Here is a 17,127-nt window from a genome sequence, read left to right on the forward strand (position 1 = left end):
CTTTATTTACGAGAGATTTATCATATAGGCGTTTTATTCTTCTTTCTACATGCAAACTGAAGCTCTCCGAAAAAGTTGCCTCCTAAAACGATCCTTTCCAATTGAGAAAACATGAAATATCCAGAAATATGTCCTTTTCAAACCTTTCTAGTCCATCGCAACTTCTTCTCAGAACTTTTTGAATGTTCATATCAGGAATATCTTTAACTTTTCCCAATTCATCTTTACATTCTTGTATCAGTTTGCCATATAGATTGGAGCCTAAAACAACAAGAGCTAATGGGATGCCATCAGCATATTTTATTGCCTCTCGTGACAGCTCCATATATTCTTCTTTGGGATGGTTTGGCGGAAGGCGTGGCGACTAAACAACTTAAGAGCATCACTATTATTTAATCCCATAACCTGAAACATGTATTCATCCGTGACTACATTTCTAAGCACTTGGCTATCTCTACTTGTTACTATAACTCTGCTACCAGGACAATACAAACCACTATCTCCCAGTAGCAACTTTAAATCCTTGGAATCAGTCGCATCATCAAGAACAATAAGGACCTTTTTTGCATCTGAGCCTTCTCTTAATCGAAGGTTCTAATAAATGGGGCGTGCCTATGCGTAAACTTGTATCTCCTAATAATTCACGAAAGATTTCATCTCGTAAATCATTAGGTGCACGCTTTTCCAATGATTCCCTCACACTTGCAGCATGATAGTGAGCAGCAAAGCTGTCCTTGATTTTATTGAACACTATTTCGGCAATAGTTGATTTACCGATCCCCGCCCATCCCCCAAATTCCTACTATGCGTACATCATCTCTCGACTCAACCTTTAATAATGATTCCACTTCTTGGACACGAGAAACCATCACTTTCAAAGTTATTCCCACTTTGAGAATCGCTTAATTGACGTAATCTGTTGCTAACCTCATCCACAATCTCATCAACTGATTCCGCCTCTGACCTAACCAGGAAGAATTTCTTTACAGTAAATTAAAAAGCTCCAAACCTTAAATCTTTTTACAATTTGTATCTCATTCCAACGATGCAAGAAGTAAAAAAAGTTAAAATTGAAACCATGTATAATTAATTTTAAATTTTTTATTATAATAATAAAAATAAAAAAGTAAATTATATTTTAATTTTTTTTATAATCAATTTCAATTTTTATAAAGAAAACAAATGAGAAGTATTTTGTTAGCTAAAATACGACCGAAATTAATTCTTTTTCTATTTTTTTCCTTTCTCCTGATAGTATCGCACATCCATATATAGTGTTAAGCAAATAATAAAGACTAAGTAGCAAATGGTTAAAAGCACTAAGATAAGAGTGTATTTTCTAAAATTTTATTAAATACCATCTACTTTATTCGGATATTATTCATATCGTTCGTAATAAAATATCGATTTACTTTAAAAATAACATATTAATAACAAATTAGAATCTGTAAAATAGTAAAATCACATCACACTTTTTTTTTTTTATAAATAATTATCCCTTTTGTAAAATACACTTTAATACATCCTCTGTTGTATGGATGTTACCCTAATGAAGACATAAATACAGACTTAGTCTACTTTTTATTCTTTTATACAAATGGGAGCCTATTTGTGTATGAAGATAGAGAGAAATATAATATATTTTCTTTTATCTTATATACAAGTGGGACTTTATGGTTGTGTTAATCCCATTTGTTTTCTTATTCATGTCATCCCGTGTGATAAGAAAATGAACTTGGTTTCTAGCTTCTCAGTTAAGTGAGAATTTTGGAAGTTATTTATATAAAAAAATTATTATTAAAAAATATACAAAATATAAATATTTTTAAAATAGTTTTGAAATATAATACAAAAATAATATAATAAATTATAATTTACTATATATATATATATATATATATATAATAAATTAATAATATATATATATATATATATATATATATATAATCGGTCAGTTTAGTGACCGACCGATAATCATCTTCTGACTAATTTAGTTCACTCTGTTTTATAGGATCAACAAAGTTAACTAAATTTCTTTGAAAATAAAAATTAGAACAAGAAATCCAACTGACCACTCCAATTGACCAAATTTTTAGTTTAGTTTCATGGAGTTTTTTTTGGGTATGTTTGATTTGCTTATATTTTTTTACTCACTCTAAGGGTAGGTAGAGAGACTTCCAAATCCACTAGTAAGTTAGGAGTGCATTTTCTAAAGGATAAGTATTACCTTATAGTTTCACGATTTGACAAATTTCAGTATTAGTTACGAAGTTAAAAATTGTAACAAAAAAAAAAAAAATTTCGTTAAAATATATTATTTCGTAAGAATTTAACTATATTTACTTTGATTAGTTATCATTATCGTATTACTCATTTTTCAGAATATGAATTTAGAATATAACAACTTAAAACATTATTGTTTCACTATCAAGTCAATTTTATCGGATTAGTGACTTCTTAAAGCGCAATTTTGACAGTCAAACAATGAATTAGGAGCTGCACATTATCAGACACGAGCAATATGATAATGATAGTTGATAAGAGTAATGATGATTGAATCTTTGCAAATCAAAACTTTTTAACGGTAAAATATCTTTTTTCTCACGACTTGTAACCATATAAATTTTTTTGTCTAAAAAAACACATATTAAAATTTATAAAATAGTAAAATCACAGGATACTTTTTATATATTTATTCCTTTATACTTCAATACAACCTACGTTATGTGGGTATTATCCCTAATGAAGACATACAGAGAGGCAGTCTTACTTATTTTTTATACAAGTGGGAGCTTGTTTTGGGTATTATCCCTAATGAAGACACAAAGAGATGTCTTTTATTTTTTTATAAAAGTGGGACCCTGTTGATATTTTAACATCTATTGTTTTCTTGTTCATGCAATCGCATGTGATAAAAATGAATTTGATTTTCTAGCTTTTTGGTTAACAAATTAGAAGAGCCCAATTCAACAGGTTCCTGACTCTGGAGCCAAGACTCCCCTTATATTGTGAGCACCTCCCACCTTTCAATGTGAAAAGATTTCTGATCCACTCTGTGACCCCACCAGAAAGATGACAGATAACTATTTAACCTTTTATACACTACCTTAGGAAGTCTGAAACAGCTCATAACATAAGTGGGGATGGATGACAGAATAGATTTCACCATAACTTCTTCACAAGAATGAGAGAGAAGAGAGCTTTTCCAACTTTGGGCTTTAGAGCCAATCCTATTCTCTAAGAATCTGAGGGCTTCGGTTTTAGAAGTACCCCATATCAAAAGCAAGCCCAAGTATTTCTCCATTGAGGTCATTGACTGCATATTTAAAATTCTCAGCACAACCCTTCTACCTTCTTTAGAATATCCCTTACTAAGAAAATCGAGGACTTTTGAGCATTAATAGCAATTGCCCTGATGCCCTACTATATTTATGCAAGATGTTAGCAATGGTGACTGCTTTGTCCTTAAAGGTTCTACCCATAATAAGGGTGTCATTAGCAAAAAGGAGGTGGGAGAGTGGAAAGCATCTCCCGTTCATTTTCAAACCAGACATCATATCCTCATCCACAACAGCTCAAAGGGCGAAAGACAAATCATTAGATACAAATAGAAATAAGTAGGGGGAGAGAGGATCCCCTGTCTGAGGCCCCTCCTTATTAATTTAAATAAAATATTTCAGATCTTAATAATTGAACGAAGCTAAGCTTGTATTTAATTGATTTTTTTTTTTACCTTATCAAAACAATCGTACGTTTAATACGTAAATAAATGTTATCTAGATGTATTTTTCTATCCTAATTAGATATAATTATATATTAATAACATGGTAAATAATTAAATTAATTAATGATTATATACTTTGTCTTATTAAAAAATATTTATTAAATCCTTTTAATCTAATTTCCATAGAAGAAAAAAAAGTAGAATAAAAAGATTTTTCAACTCTTAATATAGATGCACATATATTGTCCTTTGATATGTTTTATTATTTATACGATATTATGTGCATGTCTAACAATCGTAGTATATACATTTCTATCATAATGTGTACAAATGATGAAAAATATAATGCAGTACATAAATCAGGCAAACCTGACCTCTGTCCTTTGCTCCATGCCAATATGCAATGACTAGGAACAAGAAGCGGATCCTTGCTTGGAGTTGAAGATATTAAGATATTAAGAATTAATTGCTATTGAAGAAAAGATTTCAAAGAATATCTGGAGGAAATTAGTCATGCGTCGTGACGATTGAGGAAGTTGATTATGCATGGATACACTTGATGTGCGGCCTGTAAAACAAGTAAATTGTTACTCAACCTGAAAATCTACTCTGATTGATCAAAGTATATATATATAACACCCATATATACACGCTATCACTGATTTTCTGAAACAATCTAAGATCTTAAAAGAGGATTCATAAAAGTAGCAAATACCAGATGGCCTCCCACAAGGTCGTAGTGTGCATAATGAGGACCCCTGGGCTCTCCGAAAACTTGGTAAGTAACTAAATGCTCAGGGATGACCTTTACGGTTTCTAAACCACGCAAAATCACCATTACCAGAGAGGGGAAGTAAAAGAAAAAAAAGAAAAAAGAATAAGAATAACTAGGAAATTAAAAGTTAAAAATGTAACTTAATAATGAAACAACAAACTACCGTATACAGCTTCTGGTGGACAAATAAGATCTTGATCACCAGCTATTGCCAACACAGGAACATTGCTTTTGCCTAGATGATCCTTATAGAAGAAAGATCCATTTCGGTTTCTTAATCCACCCTCTTCAAATGCTGTTGTCAGCTGCAAGAGAAGCTTAGCAGGAACTGAGCCTGTAGATTATGATGAGATTGTCACGTGCTACTTATGGGGGAAGAACATTAGAAATGGAAAAGCTAGCACATTATCACTATTAAAAAGGCCTCAAAATCAAATGGGAGGATAAAATCTCAATTTAATCTAAAGATAGTTAACTTCTTTGCCAAATACTCGGAGGAGAGATCATTTGAAAATAATCTTTACTCGCTAGGATTTATAGGTAGAAATAAAAGGTATGTTCAATTCATAGATGACCTAAGGGCAGGATTATGAGAGTCCATAACATTCAAATGCAGCTTGCAAATTAAATATATGACACTTGGAGCAGGGATATAGGCTCCAACAAATTCATAGAGGTACCCGGAAAAAGTTTGAACAGCTAAGACAAGCTAAATCTAGATTAGTTTCCAAGCATTATGAACAGGAGGTCCTTTTAGAAATACACTAGCAATTTTGCACCTAAAAGAGCTATATCGTGGTTACTTGCAATCAACACGAAACCTAATATCTAACAATATTCAGGGAGCATTGGAAGAAAGTGTGGAGAGTTTGTAGAGTAGATTAACTAGCAAAAGTAATGACCAACGGCTTGCCAAACTGCGGGAAAACACAAATAATAATGCGAAAACTGTCTCCTCAATTACAAAGTTTAACCAAATAGCAGTTCCCCTGCTTGCTCCCACTCCCTCCACGCAACCAGAACATGCCATGTCTCAGCACCCAATAAGACATGGTTTTTCCGATTAATGTTACAAACATGAGAATGTGGACTAACATTCTCTCTTAGATGGCTATAAAGAAGCATATTAGCCATTTACACTTGCACATAAATTTTGTACAAATTTATCAAGACAAAGGAAACACATTTTTGTACTTACAGAAGTTGTTCATAACAAGCTTGTCAAACAATTTTGGGTGCATCATGCCTGGAGCAGAGATTTGAGGATTTAACCAAGATAAGATGTAAGGAGGACGAGATGCAAAAGGATGAGCAGCAGCCAGCAATGCTCCAATTGGAATAATAGGAACATTAAAAGTCTTTGCAGGGTCTGCCTGGACATTATTAAGTAAAATAGTTTGTTATTTAAAAGTCTACAGCCATATAAAAAGTTAGTGACTAAAACATTTTAGATTTTCATATACTTGCCACCGGCAAGAGCAGCTTTAGTGATGATTTTGAAGGGGTGTAGTCAAGTGATGAAGCTAAAGTGGTCACTGATGTCAATCCGGGATCCCTTCCTTCAAAACCTTATAGAATAAAGTCATTTTAGACAAGAAATACTATTCCACAATCAGTAACATAACTACTTAAAACAATTTAGATGTAATCAAAGGTCAATACTTCAACTTGCAACCAAGCACAATATAGTCATTGCTAAAAACAATTTAAAACCTACACAAGATTGCATAATCATTGAAGTCGCGTGAGAGCTCATAGCAGAAAAATATAAGAACAAGAAAACACTCGAGTCCAAGACACATAAGTCAAATTGAATACATCTTATGATCTATAGTTATACATGATCAAGCCTTTGAATGGAGTAAGCCCCTCCTTAATGTACCAAATCTTAGTGAATATAAATCTAGAACAAGTTTCAGGAACCTAATTAATCTCGTCATTATTGCCCACAAAGAATATGCATTTTAATTAGATTTAAAGGTACAATGTTCAATTGGTGAATCTGCCTTATAAGGAAAGTACTGCAGCTGCAAGGAACCTACTCATACAAGCCTTGTCAAGTCGAGAGTGGTTTTAGAACAAGTTTCTTAAAAGAGTTATTCATGCACACTCAAAAAGATTGCTTGTGAACGCCTCCTATGCTATTGACAAATTTCAACACTCCAGAGAAAAGTATTATCTGAATAAACTGATTGATTCAGTCAGCCAATTTCAATTGAGATGGAAGTTTAGAACAGTTTAAGTCTGTAATTCATCATAGAAAAAAATGAAGAATGAGATGACCAACAACTACAGCAATACGCCACCATGAAGTAAAAAATTCTTATAGACCACCCTGCTTCAATGTATGCAAGCAATGCAGAAAAGATTGTGAACACACAGATATGTGATCAAATTTAGCATTGCATCTTACAGAATTTTGATAGCATAGCATACAGCAAGATGCCTCCCATGGAGTGACCAACTGCAAGCAGCTTGCCATCTTTTGGACAACATTGAGTCCTTATGTACTCCATCTGAGATGACGCAACAAAAGATTGTAATGTTCACCCAATAGAAGTATTAAAAAAATGAATTAACAAAGATCAACAAGGTAGTAAATCTCAATTATACAAAAGAAATGTCACCTCACCGCAGCAGGCAAATCCTCTTCAAGGTAATGATCAAAATCCCAATCATACTTCAAAATCAAGTCAACTTGTTTGAGGAAATCCTCCAGTGTATTAGAAAAACGGTCTTGAAAGTCAAAAAACTGTGATTTAGAAGAATGCTGGCCCTCTTCAATAATATTAAGAAACTTCTGACGAAATTCCTTAATTTGTTTTGCGACAGTAAAGTTTTCCCCTGCTCATAGAAAGATCTTTACACTCTCTTCCTAATATCAAGCCCTAATAAAACCATAAAAAAGAGTATTTACATACTATATACTTATGAAATGTGATGAAGAGACCTGAATAATTATCTTCAAAAAAAGGGCCAGAAAGAGTTCCAAATAAACGGATAAAAGTTCCCAACAACTTGGATTTCAATCTGTCAGTTTTAGAAACTGCTTCTGTATCTGCATACCAACTAACGCCATTAATTAATCACGGTCCTGCATGAAACGCAAATTGCTTCCCTTTGCATCCATTTAATAGGCTAAATACCTTCACCATATTCCATATTCAATACACTCAAACCGGCTCCTCGAAGTTCAAGAATCCAAGTATCAAATCCTTGGCCAGACATGAAGCGTGCGAAGGAGGACTGAATGAAAGCAAGCATGCATTATCAATAGGCTTAGAAGTAGTGATCAAAGTAATTGTATATAATAAATGTAGGGATTGGACAAAATTGCATAAACAAGAACTTGTTTAAAAAAATTGGTCTGGAATTGTATCTCATTATATGGAATTGATTTTACCGAAAATGATAGAATTTGCAATTGAATTCCAAATAATAAGATAGTAAAGTTTACGAATTTAAAGTACAAGTTAGTAAGGCTATAAATACTCAAAACGAATTCTAATCTATGTTAAATCCAAACATGAAAATTCAATTTTATAATTAGTATTTTTTTCAATGAAATCATTTGCAAATAGAATTTTTTCTAAAGCCAAGAGAATACCTCAGGAGAGAGATCATATCCAATAGCATTAGTACCAACTCCTGATAATAACAGAAGTGGATGATTCCTTTTCTGCCCCCATGGAACAAAATGGTCATCAAATTAAGTAATTAGGTTCACGAATTCCTTTATTAAATATAGAAATTGTAATTAATGTGGACTGTAATACCCTAGTCGGAGAAGGAAGGTAACGCCAGAGAGCCAGTTTCCAATCGGAAGTAGAGACAGGAACGTAGTGTAACTCATCCGCTGTACAGATCTCAGGTTTCTTCTTATTCGCTGCCCTCAGCCTCGCCGGAAACGGCGGCGGCGACTTAGAGTTTTTCAGGTGATAAAAGGTGGACGTTGTTGGCACGCCAAGATTTAACCGCAAAGCCACCATTATTTCTTTCTCCTTTTTTTAGTTTTTGAGTTTGAAATGTAAAATATTTATAGTCAAGGGAACGGATAGGATCATGCGGTGGTGGGTCATGGGTCGGGTCCATCTGTTCCTTTTCCTAAACAGATTTTTTTCCCCTGAAATATCCCATTAATAGATATTTCTTTCTTGAAAATTCCATTGGCAGACATTTATCAGTGTTACTAAACTTAAGAGAAAAAAGAAATAGTGGTAACTGGATATCATTTCAAGTAGACGTCAAGTTCACACCTCAACAATCTTAAGAAAAAACAAAGTTTTCAGAGAAAATTACAGTTGTTTGTTTCTTTGCTATGATAAAAATTATCTAATATGTTTTTACAATTATTAAGATCTCATCTATAGTAATTCCTTTTTTTTTTCTTTTATAAATGTGTGTCGCAGTACTTGCTTTTGTTTTGTTTTTTCTCTTTTCTAAATCTTTCGTTTTGCTTTTAAGTATTTGTAAATTATAATTTTTTCTTGAAAATGCAAAATTATAATGTTAAATTCTATATATAATGTGCCTGGTGCAATGCCGTTCCTGTCAAATGGAATTTTTTGCAGTAGACTTGAAGGAAGGGATTCTCAAAAATCTTACTGACCATTTTAATATCAACAGCCAGAATCAGTGGGAGTTTTCTTTTTGTGTGGCAATTTGGCGTGTCTGGGCATGGACCTGTTCAAGAATGTAGCGGTTAGGAGGACAAGCCTGATAGAGGATCTCTCTGTTAAAACTGAGTTCCTTTCTACATGGGTTCGGATAGGAATTATGACTTTGGGACAACAAGAGAAGAGAACTTAATCAGTTTGGTCTCCTCCTTCGGGTGGTATTATGAAACTTGATACTGATGGTGCTTATTATTGCACTTCAACTCAACCAGCAAAGGCAGGAGGGATCCTGAGAGATTGTTATGGGAATTGGGTGTCAGGGTTTACAGTGAACACGGGAAGTTGCTCGATTACTGAGGCAGAGCTGTGGGGGCTTCATCAGGGATTTGTTAGTATCATGTTCTTACTTCTGCTCCTAACTCATTAGCTCTCATCCTTCTGCTCGATATGTTGGGTGTTTCTTCTCCTCAGTCTGTGAGGGTTTAGTTGCTGTTGCAGCTCTTTTTTGTATACCGAAAGGATAATAAGGAAAAGAGTTTAAGTGTTAGGTTAAATAAAAAATTAAAAGTTTTGAAAGAGGTTATAAAAACAGGATTCTGATGTTTATTAGGTTAAAAGAAAGTTAAAGTATTAAAATGACTAAATAATTAAAGTTTAGGTATCTAAATATGCATTTTGCCTAAAATTCTTTTAATAGTCTTGTAAAAATAATTTGTTGGGATATAGTAGTTTATTCTCAATTCAATGGCTTGCTCGGCATAAAGAAGAATGAATACAGGAAAAGAAAAAAAAAAAGAATCATTAAGCAGAACCAAAGGCCACCACTAATTTTATCTTAAGCTCATTTGCACCCAGAAAAGAACAGTTCCATGTTCAATCTCTACAACCCTGAACCCTCTTGCAAAGAAGGTAAGTTATAATTTTTGATTTCTAAGACAACTACCTATAGAAGATTCCATCACAAAGATAAAAAAATGAAACAATGCCATGATGATTCTAACTTCAACTTCTATCAAACATTTGAGAAGCTGTAAAAATTCCCACTCCTAAGGTAGAGAAGATGCTTGTATCATGTGAAAGACTTACAGCAAGGTTTATTTATCATGCAGAAAATGTTTTTTTTATTTTACTACGGAAGTTGTTGCTACTTCTTTGTCCTTGTTGTCTCAACCAGGGAAAGAATATGACCTGCAATTTCTGCAGAAGCATCTGGCTTTGCAGCTTTTCGAGCCCTTTCTGACATATCTGCCATCACAGTCTCATCTCCTGCTATATCAACCATATGATCAGTTTTCTGATAGAAATTGTATCGTTTACTAGGCTAGATCTTGATTTCCAATGGAGTGCCAAAAATAGAAACAAAGCTAGAAAGCCACAGAAAGATGCCGACAGTTTGCACATTGAATTATATAAGTTCCCCGAAAATGTGTGTCAGAGGACTATTGCCGTTAAGCCAGTGAGAATTTTGAACAATATGTGTTCTTGAATGCCAACAAATATGAGTCTAACTGTGACATTCAATATGACGCATTCAACTACTGCAGGTAAAGTAACATAAAAAAAATGCACTGGACTTCTCCACTGCTGGCTAGGAAGTTGTAAGGTAATGCATTCTTCCGTTCTTCAGTTCTTTTCTAAGCCTTCCTTCAAGGGACCTCTGTTATCTCATTCCTCTAGATCTGTTTTTTCTCACTAGTATATTTCTCGAGTGGTATCTATTACCACAACATCATCTAGATATATCTGAGAGACATTCATTTCCCATATTTTTGCAGAAATGATTAATACATTGCACAGCATGATGGTTTCAATTATATATAATGCAAGGTTTTTGTTTTTGGTCAGTCAAAAATATTTATATATTCAATTTATAGATGTGGTTTCACATTGCATTAAGAAAATGAAAGAAAGGGATTAGTTACTCATGACTATCAGACCCAAAAATCATAGACAAAGAAAAAACTAATCGCATAAGCAAGATTTTAAGTTACCACATTATACAAGTGTAATGCATGCTGTTATATATACTTTTAGCATGACATGGCAAAGCATGAAAATGAGGACATTAATTAAGGAGGCCTGTTAAACAACTTAGCATGTCAGCAAAATTTAGCAACATATTAAACATACCTAAAATCTCTTCAATTGTGGTTCCCAGGGTTGTTGAATCTAGCTCATCTTCAGTTATAATCCTCGAACCTGCTACATCTGCCATAAGAGAAGCATTTCTAAATTGATGTCCTTCTTCAGCATATGGAGATGGTATCTGCACAATGTATAAAGTATTATTTCTTTACGCAATACGCCATCCCAACTCCAGAAGCTTTGCGCAAAGTAAAGCAGAATGGAAATACAAATCATAAGAAGCCATGAAAGACGTGTGGGGTTCAAAGGATACCAAATCAAAACATCAAAGTGCATACAAATGACATCACCAGTCATGATCATTTTGTAACATCTAAGGATCCATGGTGAACCAATTTGATGCTACTGCAAGGGAGCTGAGCTCAAACTTGTGTTGCTGGTGGCACTAACTGATGCTTTAATAACACAATCCAACATACTCACATATATCCACGATTTTGTAGTAAAGTTCTAGGTGGTATGTATTGTAATATTGAATAGACATGCCTATATTACCATAATTGACAATTTAGTAAGCATTAAGGCATCTAATTCAGAACTTTTTATCCAAAATTGCTGCGAAACATTGTAGGTCTTTATTTCAAGATTATATGACGTGGAACTCTTCACATTATTATTATGTACGCATAAGTTGGGGTCTTTGGATCATATCATAATTGAAAATACCATGTAAGCGAAAATTTCCGAATACTGATATATATCTGCCCAGACAATCAAATGCCCCTTCTAGGACCAGGGTATTCAGGAAGTTTAAAACAACACAGCAGAACATTTTCAATAGGCTTTGCATTTGCATCAACTAATACGTAAGTAACATCTTGATCACTGAAGCATCGAACAGAAGATGTTTAAGTTTCTCATATGACCTCTAAGTAATGTTTTCATTCAGTGTCTTGCAATTACAATCTCCAAGAAAGAAAAATTGTAAAGTTTTTTGCTGGCTGGCATTAGTTGCCAAGTTAATACAAAATGCAAAACAATATAATTTGCATGTTACATAAAGTAACAGGAAACGATCTTCTTGAACTAATGTAATGCACTGAAAGACATAGTAATTAATCAAGTATCTATTATATTGCATTGCCGTTATTGTCAAGTTTTATATCAATGTCACAGCAGCAGGAACTATCAAGTTTGCTTCTGCCTTTTTGAATCGAACAACCAAGTGCGTAAAATTTGGTAAGCATTTTCAAACTTTAAAATATGAAAATGCCATTTTGCTTCTGCAAGCTTAGAAGAATACTTAATCTCCAGATCTCAAACATGACTTTAACTATTACATCAGTAATGAAAACCCAAAACAAATTAACTATTATGTCAATGGAAAGTCATGACAAAAGAAATAAGATTTTCTTTTTCTACTTTACCAGAATAGCAGGTTTCCCAGTAGCTAAAATCTCAGAGCATGTCATTGCACCTGCTCTAGAGACAACAAGGTCCGCAGCAGCATATGCCAAATCCATTGAATGCAAGAACCTGCATAGTTTAAAATCATGGAGAATGTAAATGTACAATTACAAATCTCAGAACCAAAAAGAAAAAGCAAGAGGAAGGGCAATAAGCTCACACTGAGGGCAATGAAGTGAGAATTATCAACAGGAATTTGGAACAGATTACAAAACCAGCACAAACATGGACTTATATAAGCCAAATAGAGTTTATCCCAATCTAGATTTAGAAAGAACTACAAGGCTAAAAAGCAAGCAACTGACTAGGTTCACAGCCATCCTTTTAATATTTCCCGAAATGGCTGAACCAATGAAGCAATCCTGTCTTTTATGTGCTAGGTTCATGGAATACATATTGAAAACCAATAAAGATGTAATAATTTATCTCATTCAGTCCTATTGGCTTAGTAGTTAAGTCACTCTTCTCTTTAATTTCGCAGAGATAAACAGGTCTTCTCTTGCATTAAACATGATTTCACCATTGCTTGAGAACAAGTGTCATTCTCACACAAAGAAAAAATCACAGATTGGTGAACAACTTTTGAACAAGAGGCTACCTTGTTTATAATCAGAGGCTAATTCACTACTATTTAAGAAAATGCAATGAGATCCATCCATCAACAAAAGAAGCAGAGAGGAACTTACGGAGTCAAAACCAAATGCGGATGATTCCTAACAAGGCTTTCCATCTCATTAAAAGCCTCAACACCAGTTTGCCATATGATAAGCCAATTCTTATGTTGAAGCAACAATTGACTATAAACATTCAACAAAGCAATATTAATAGTATTAGCCCCAAAGGACCCACCAAGAACCAAAATCACCTTTGCCTCTCCCTTCCCACTAGACCTCGGAAAGAACTCTTTCCGTGCCACTTCCTGGGACACGGACTGCCTCAAAGATAACCTTACTGGATTCCCACTAACTACACACTTATGTTTCTTGGAAAAACACTCAACTGTAGAATTATATGCAACAAAAACAACCTCAGAGAAAGAAGAAAGAATAGAGTTTGCAATGCCAGGAACAGAGTTCTGCTCTTGAATCACGATCTTGATTCCTCTAAGCAAAGCAGCAAGACAAGTAGGGAAAGAAACGTATCCACCTGTTCCTATGACTATATCTGGATTGAATTCTTTAAGTAACTTGAAGCTACGAATAGTGGATTGGATCAAATGATATGGAAGGGAAAGATTTTGGAGAGTAAAGAGTGGGCGATGTAGCTTAACAGGTGGGATAGAAGAGAAAGCATAGCCAGCAGATGGAATAGAAGCAGACTCCATGCTGTTCGGTGTTCCTATGAAGAGAATTTGTGTGCTGGGATTAGCCATTTTGAGCTCATCAGCTATTGCCACAGCTGGGATTATATGTCCTCCAGTTCCACCAGCTGCAAACACCACTCGGACATGGGTGGGGTTAGTGGTGATGGATGGTTGGTTATTGTTTGAATGATGTACAGACAGGCAACAGAAGACCTTGGGAGAGTTGAGTTTGGTAGAGAAGGTGAGGTGAGAAGGGTAATATGGGAAAGATGGCGAGGGAGAGAGGAGGAGGAGACGGTGGTGGTGGTGGTGGATGGTGGTGGTTGGCATTGGAGATGATTATGGTAGAGACCATTAGTGGGTTTTCCGGAAAGTGGAAAGAAGAGAGATAGTGTACTATATTGTATAGAGTGAAGGGAAAAGAATGGAAAGTGGAAAAGAGAAATTTGGAGGTATCAAAAGTGCCTTATTTATTAGTGCAATAAAAACAAATTATAACACTCGTGGACTGCGTTTGTTTAGGGGTGGGAATCTTTGCATGTAGTTTTAAGATTTTAAATTTCTTAATTTTATTTTATAAATCTTTTAATTTTTTAATTTTATTTCAGTAAGTTACTATATTATTATTTTTATTTTAATTAAAATTAATAATTGTTAATAAAAAATAAGCATAAAATAAGGAATTTTATAAAATATTTTTTTAGAAAAATTTAATAAAGTAAAACTAAGAAATTTAGAAACTTGATGTGTTTAATATAACATGGTGAATTATATAATGAAATTGTTATTTATTATAATTGTAATACGACATAATAATAAATATATTATATAATTAATTATTTTTAATTTAATATATTAAAATATATAATTATATTATCTATAATATTATTTTTTATCATTGTAATTCTAACACCTTAATTTATTTATTCATGTTGAGGTGTAGATATAAATATTTAAAATATAAATGAATTAATAATTTTTTAAGTTTTATTATACTAATTATCATAAATAAATAATATATATTTTCTATAATCAAATATAATAATAAAATAATTATTATAATATAATATATTGTATTTTTACTATATTAAAAAATTATATTATTTTATTATATCATACTAAACATAATTAAAAATAAGACGGAGGAATCCTCGACTTCTTTGTTATTCATTATTATTTTTTAAAAAATAGCTAATTTTTAGTTACTTGTCTTAAAAAAAATAATTATGATTCTTTGTTTCCCAAATATATTTTTGAAGAATAATTTATGTATTTTCTTACATTAAAGAAAGTTAGTATAAAATATTATCCTTATTATAGATGTGAGGAGTGTTGGGAATTTCACATAGAAAAACTGCTTCTGAAATTATTATTTTTTATTTTTAAATATTTTTGAGTCTTAAAATTACTTTGAGAATATATAAATTAATCAAATATTTTAAAAATAAATTTGACTAAAGGCATTTATAAGAAAATTGTAAAGATTAAACTTTTAAATAAACAATTATAAATTTAGTTATTTTATAAAATAAGGTTGTATATAACTTTTTGGATAATATTTAGTGAATGTAGGATGAGAATTAGGTATTTAAGCAAAATGTATTGGAAGAATTGAAGACAAAAGAGGCATGACACAAAGAAGAAGAAGTGACATGTGTTTGAAAATACGTGTATTATCGACAGTCTCTTGTGTTTCAAGTATTTGGGGGAGATAAACAATAATCCAAAATAAACAAATAAAGTTAAGACAGGGCAAAACTTATGTAAAAATAATAGAAAGGAAATTCTTAGAAATATTTTAAATTTAATATTTTTTTATTGTGTAATTTTATAAATATCTTTAACAACAATATAATTGAACTAAATAAATAATTATAATATTTTAATTATTTTTAATATATTAACAATAATAATTAATAAAATTTTATTAAATTATTAAATTTATCGGCGATCAAATATTATAATTTATCAACTGCATATCAGAACAAAAGCATTTCATTAAAAAAAGAGGAGACAGTATCTAATGTATTAGATTAATAAAGTACTTTATTATTAGTTTTGTATTTGCTTGACAAGCTCAAACAAACCCTGGATTCAGTGAAGATGTCAAAAAGATCAAACAGATCCCCAGTGCCCCAAACTGGATCTAACCCCAAATTTTGTCATTTTGTACAAAAATGTTGTTAAATTCGACGCTGTGCAAATTTAAATAATAACATTTCAAACAGATTACTGAATTGATTCCATTATTCACTCCATGTCTACCAAAATTAATCCAATTTATTATTATTATTAATACAGACTTTGAATTCCGAGAAAGAGCAGAGTTGTGAGAGGGGACAACGTGTCCAATTCCTCTGTATCCATGTGGCCTTTCTGTTTCTGACTGTACCATTTTGTTTAAAACTTTAAACCCATTGCCTCTACATGAAGTCAACTCAGGTATCAGAAATTACTCAAATTTTGCAAAATGATGACATGGGTTTCTACTCCACATGCCATTCAATAAAAGGCCTGATGTTAATAAAGTAGCAGTGAAGTGATTGGGTGTTTATTTTACAAAGCAAACTCATGATCCTTACATTTCAAGGCTACTGAAAAGAAGAAAAAAAAAAAGGAATCTGAATTCATCAAATTGTAAATCCAAAATGAATATCTGCAATTTTATGACTTCATTTATTAGATACAGTGAGAATTCATATATAATTCTTTTTTAAGAGGGGATTCAAAATGGCAGGTGCTACGAAAATAATATTGAGTAAAGCTGGTATTTCAATTAATTAATTTTAATTGGAAAAAAAATTATACTAAAATAAAAGGAAACATCTAATAAATTATACGATGAGTGAAACTAAGTGGAGGTCTGAATCGATTGATGTCGAAGAATCAACGGATGAGTAGTGATTATAGGTGAAATGTCACTCGATTCCAGAGCTACCTGATTCTTTTTGAAATGCGTTGAGGCGTAGTAATTAAATGAATATTTAGGGATAAAACATTGTTTCGTACGGACAACAAGAACGCTATCAAATCGAGGTAAACTCTAAATACTAAATATGACCTTAAAATAACAGGAGTCAAGGTCGGCTAGTGAGACGATAGAGAATAAGCTTCATTGTACAAGACGAAAATAGCTTGGATCACTGGCTAAAACTAC

The 17,127-nt window shown here is 32.6% G+C and overlaps 3 protein-coding genes across 6 annotated transcripts; all 3 read right to left on the reverse strand.

Moving 5' to 3' along the window:
• Nucleotides 1-82: 82 nt before the first annotated feature.
• LOC8286392 (disease resistance protein RPV1) lies at nucleotides 83-3,313 on the reverse strand. The gene is given in 5 exon segments (XM_048372729.1): nucleotides 83-348; nucleotides 351-567; nucleotides 569-799; nucleotides 928-964; nucleotides 3,024-3,313. Coding segments are annotated over 5 exon segments (1,041 nt in total).
• LOC8286390 lies at nucleotides 717-8,593 on the reverse strand. Of its 3 annotated transcripts, none has more exons than XR_007216230.1 (12): nucleotides 8,276-8,593; nucleotides 8,107-8,178; nucleotides 7,646-7,745; nucleotides 7,450-7,557; nucleotides 7,132-7,343; nucleotides 6,913-7,015; nucleotides 5,967-6,067; nucleotides 5,698-5,872; nucleotides 4,663-4,833; nucleotides 4,440-4,540; nucleotides 4,099-4,292; nucleotides 717-959 (listed from the first exon to the last, which is right to left on the reverse strand). XR_007216230.1 is itself a non-coding variant. In XM_015722769.3 (11 exons), the coding sequence occupies exons 1-11, from the start codon at nucleotides 8,486-8,488 to the stop codon at nucleotides 4,236-4,238; spliced, it is 1,413 nt and encodes a 470-aa protein (XP_015578255.1). In that variant the 5' UTR covers nucleotides 8,489-8,593; the 3' UTR covers nucleotides 3,922-4,235. The 3 variants fall into 3 exon arrangements, 1 of the variants encoding a protein (XP_015578255.1); XR_003079777.2 differs by having other exon boundaries at nucleotides 717-964; XM_015722769.3 differs by lacking the exon at nucleotides 717-959 and having other exon boundaries at nucleotides 3,922-4,292.
• A 1,323-nt stretch (nucleotides 8,594-9,916) lies between these two features.
• Nucleotides 9,917-14,421, reverse strand: LOC8286388 (UDP-N-acetylglucosamine--N-acetylmuramyl-(pentapeptide) pyrophosphoryl-undecaprenol N-acetylglucosamine transferase). 2 transcript variants are annotated; one of them, XM_015722791.3, is made up of 4 exons: nucleotides 13,354-14,421; nucleotides 12,628-12,736; nucleotides 11,246-11,381; nucleotides 9,917-10,384 (listed from the first exon to the last, which is right to left on the reverse strand). In XM_015722791.3, exons 1-4 carry the CDS (start codon nucleotides 14,298-14,300, stop codon nucleotides 10,260-10,262), a joined length of 1,317 nt encoding a protein of 438 aa, XP_015578277.1. In that variant the 5' UTR covers nucleotides 14,301-14,421; the 3' UTR covers nucleotides 9,917-10,259. The 2 variants fall into 2 exon arrangements, with proteins under 2 accessions (XP_015578277.1, XP_002524882.1); XM_002524836.4 differs by having other exon boundaries at nucleotides 9,917-10,381; nucleotides 13,354-14,420.
• Nucleotides 14,422-17,127: the final 2,706 nt, after the last annotated feature.

This window comes from Ricinus communis, chromosome 1 (assembly GCF_019578655.1).
Source record: "Ricinus communis isolate WT05 ecotype wild-type chromosome 1, ASM1957865v1, whole genome shotgun sequence".
Taxonomy (NCBI): Eukaryota; Viridiplantae; Streptophyta; class Magnoliopsida; order Malpighiales; family Euphorbiaceae; genus Ricinus; species Ricinus communis.

Coding starts and splice junctions, on each gene's coding strand:
- LOC8286388 (XM_015722791.3), bottom strand. CDS start 14,300: ATGCCAACCACCACCATCCACCACCACCACCACCGTCTCCTCCTCCTC. Junction 12,737..13,353: donor CCGCATTTGGTTTTGACTCC/GTAAGTTCCTCT, acceptor TAAACTATGCAG/GTTCTTGCATTCAATGGATT. Junction 11,382..12,627: donor CTGGGAAACCTGCTATTCTG/GTAAAGTAGAAA, acceptor TACATTGTGCAG/ATACCATCTCCATATGCTGA.
- LOC8286390 (XM_015722769.3), bottom strand. CDS start 8,488: ATGGTGGCTTTGCGGTTAAATCTTGGCGTGCCAACAACGTCCACCTTT. Junction 7,558..7,645: donor GAATATGGAATATGGTGAAG/GTATTTAGCCTA, acceptor GTTGGTATGCAG/ATACAGAAGCAGTTTCTAAA. Junction 4,541..4,662: donor TCCACCAGAAGCTGTATACG/GTAGTTTGTTGT, acceptor TGCGTGGTTTAG/AAACCGTAAAGGTCATCCCT.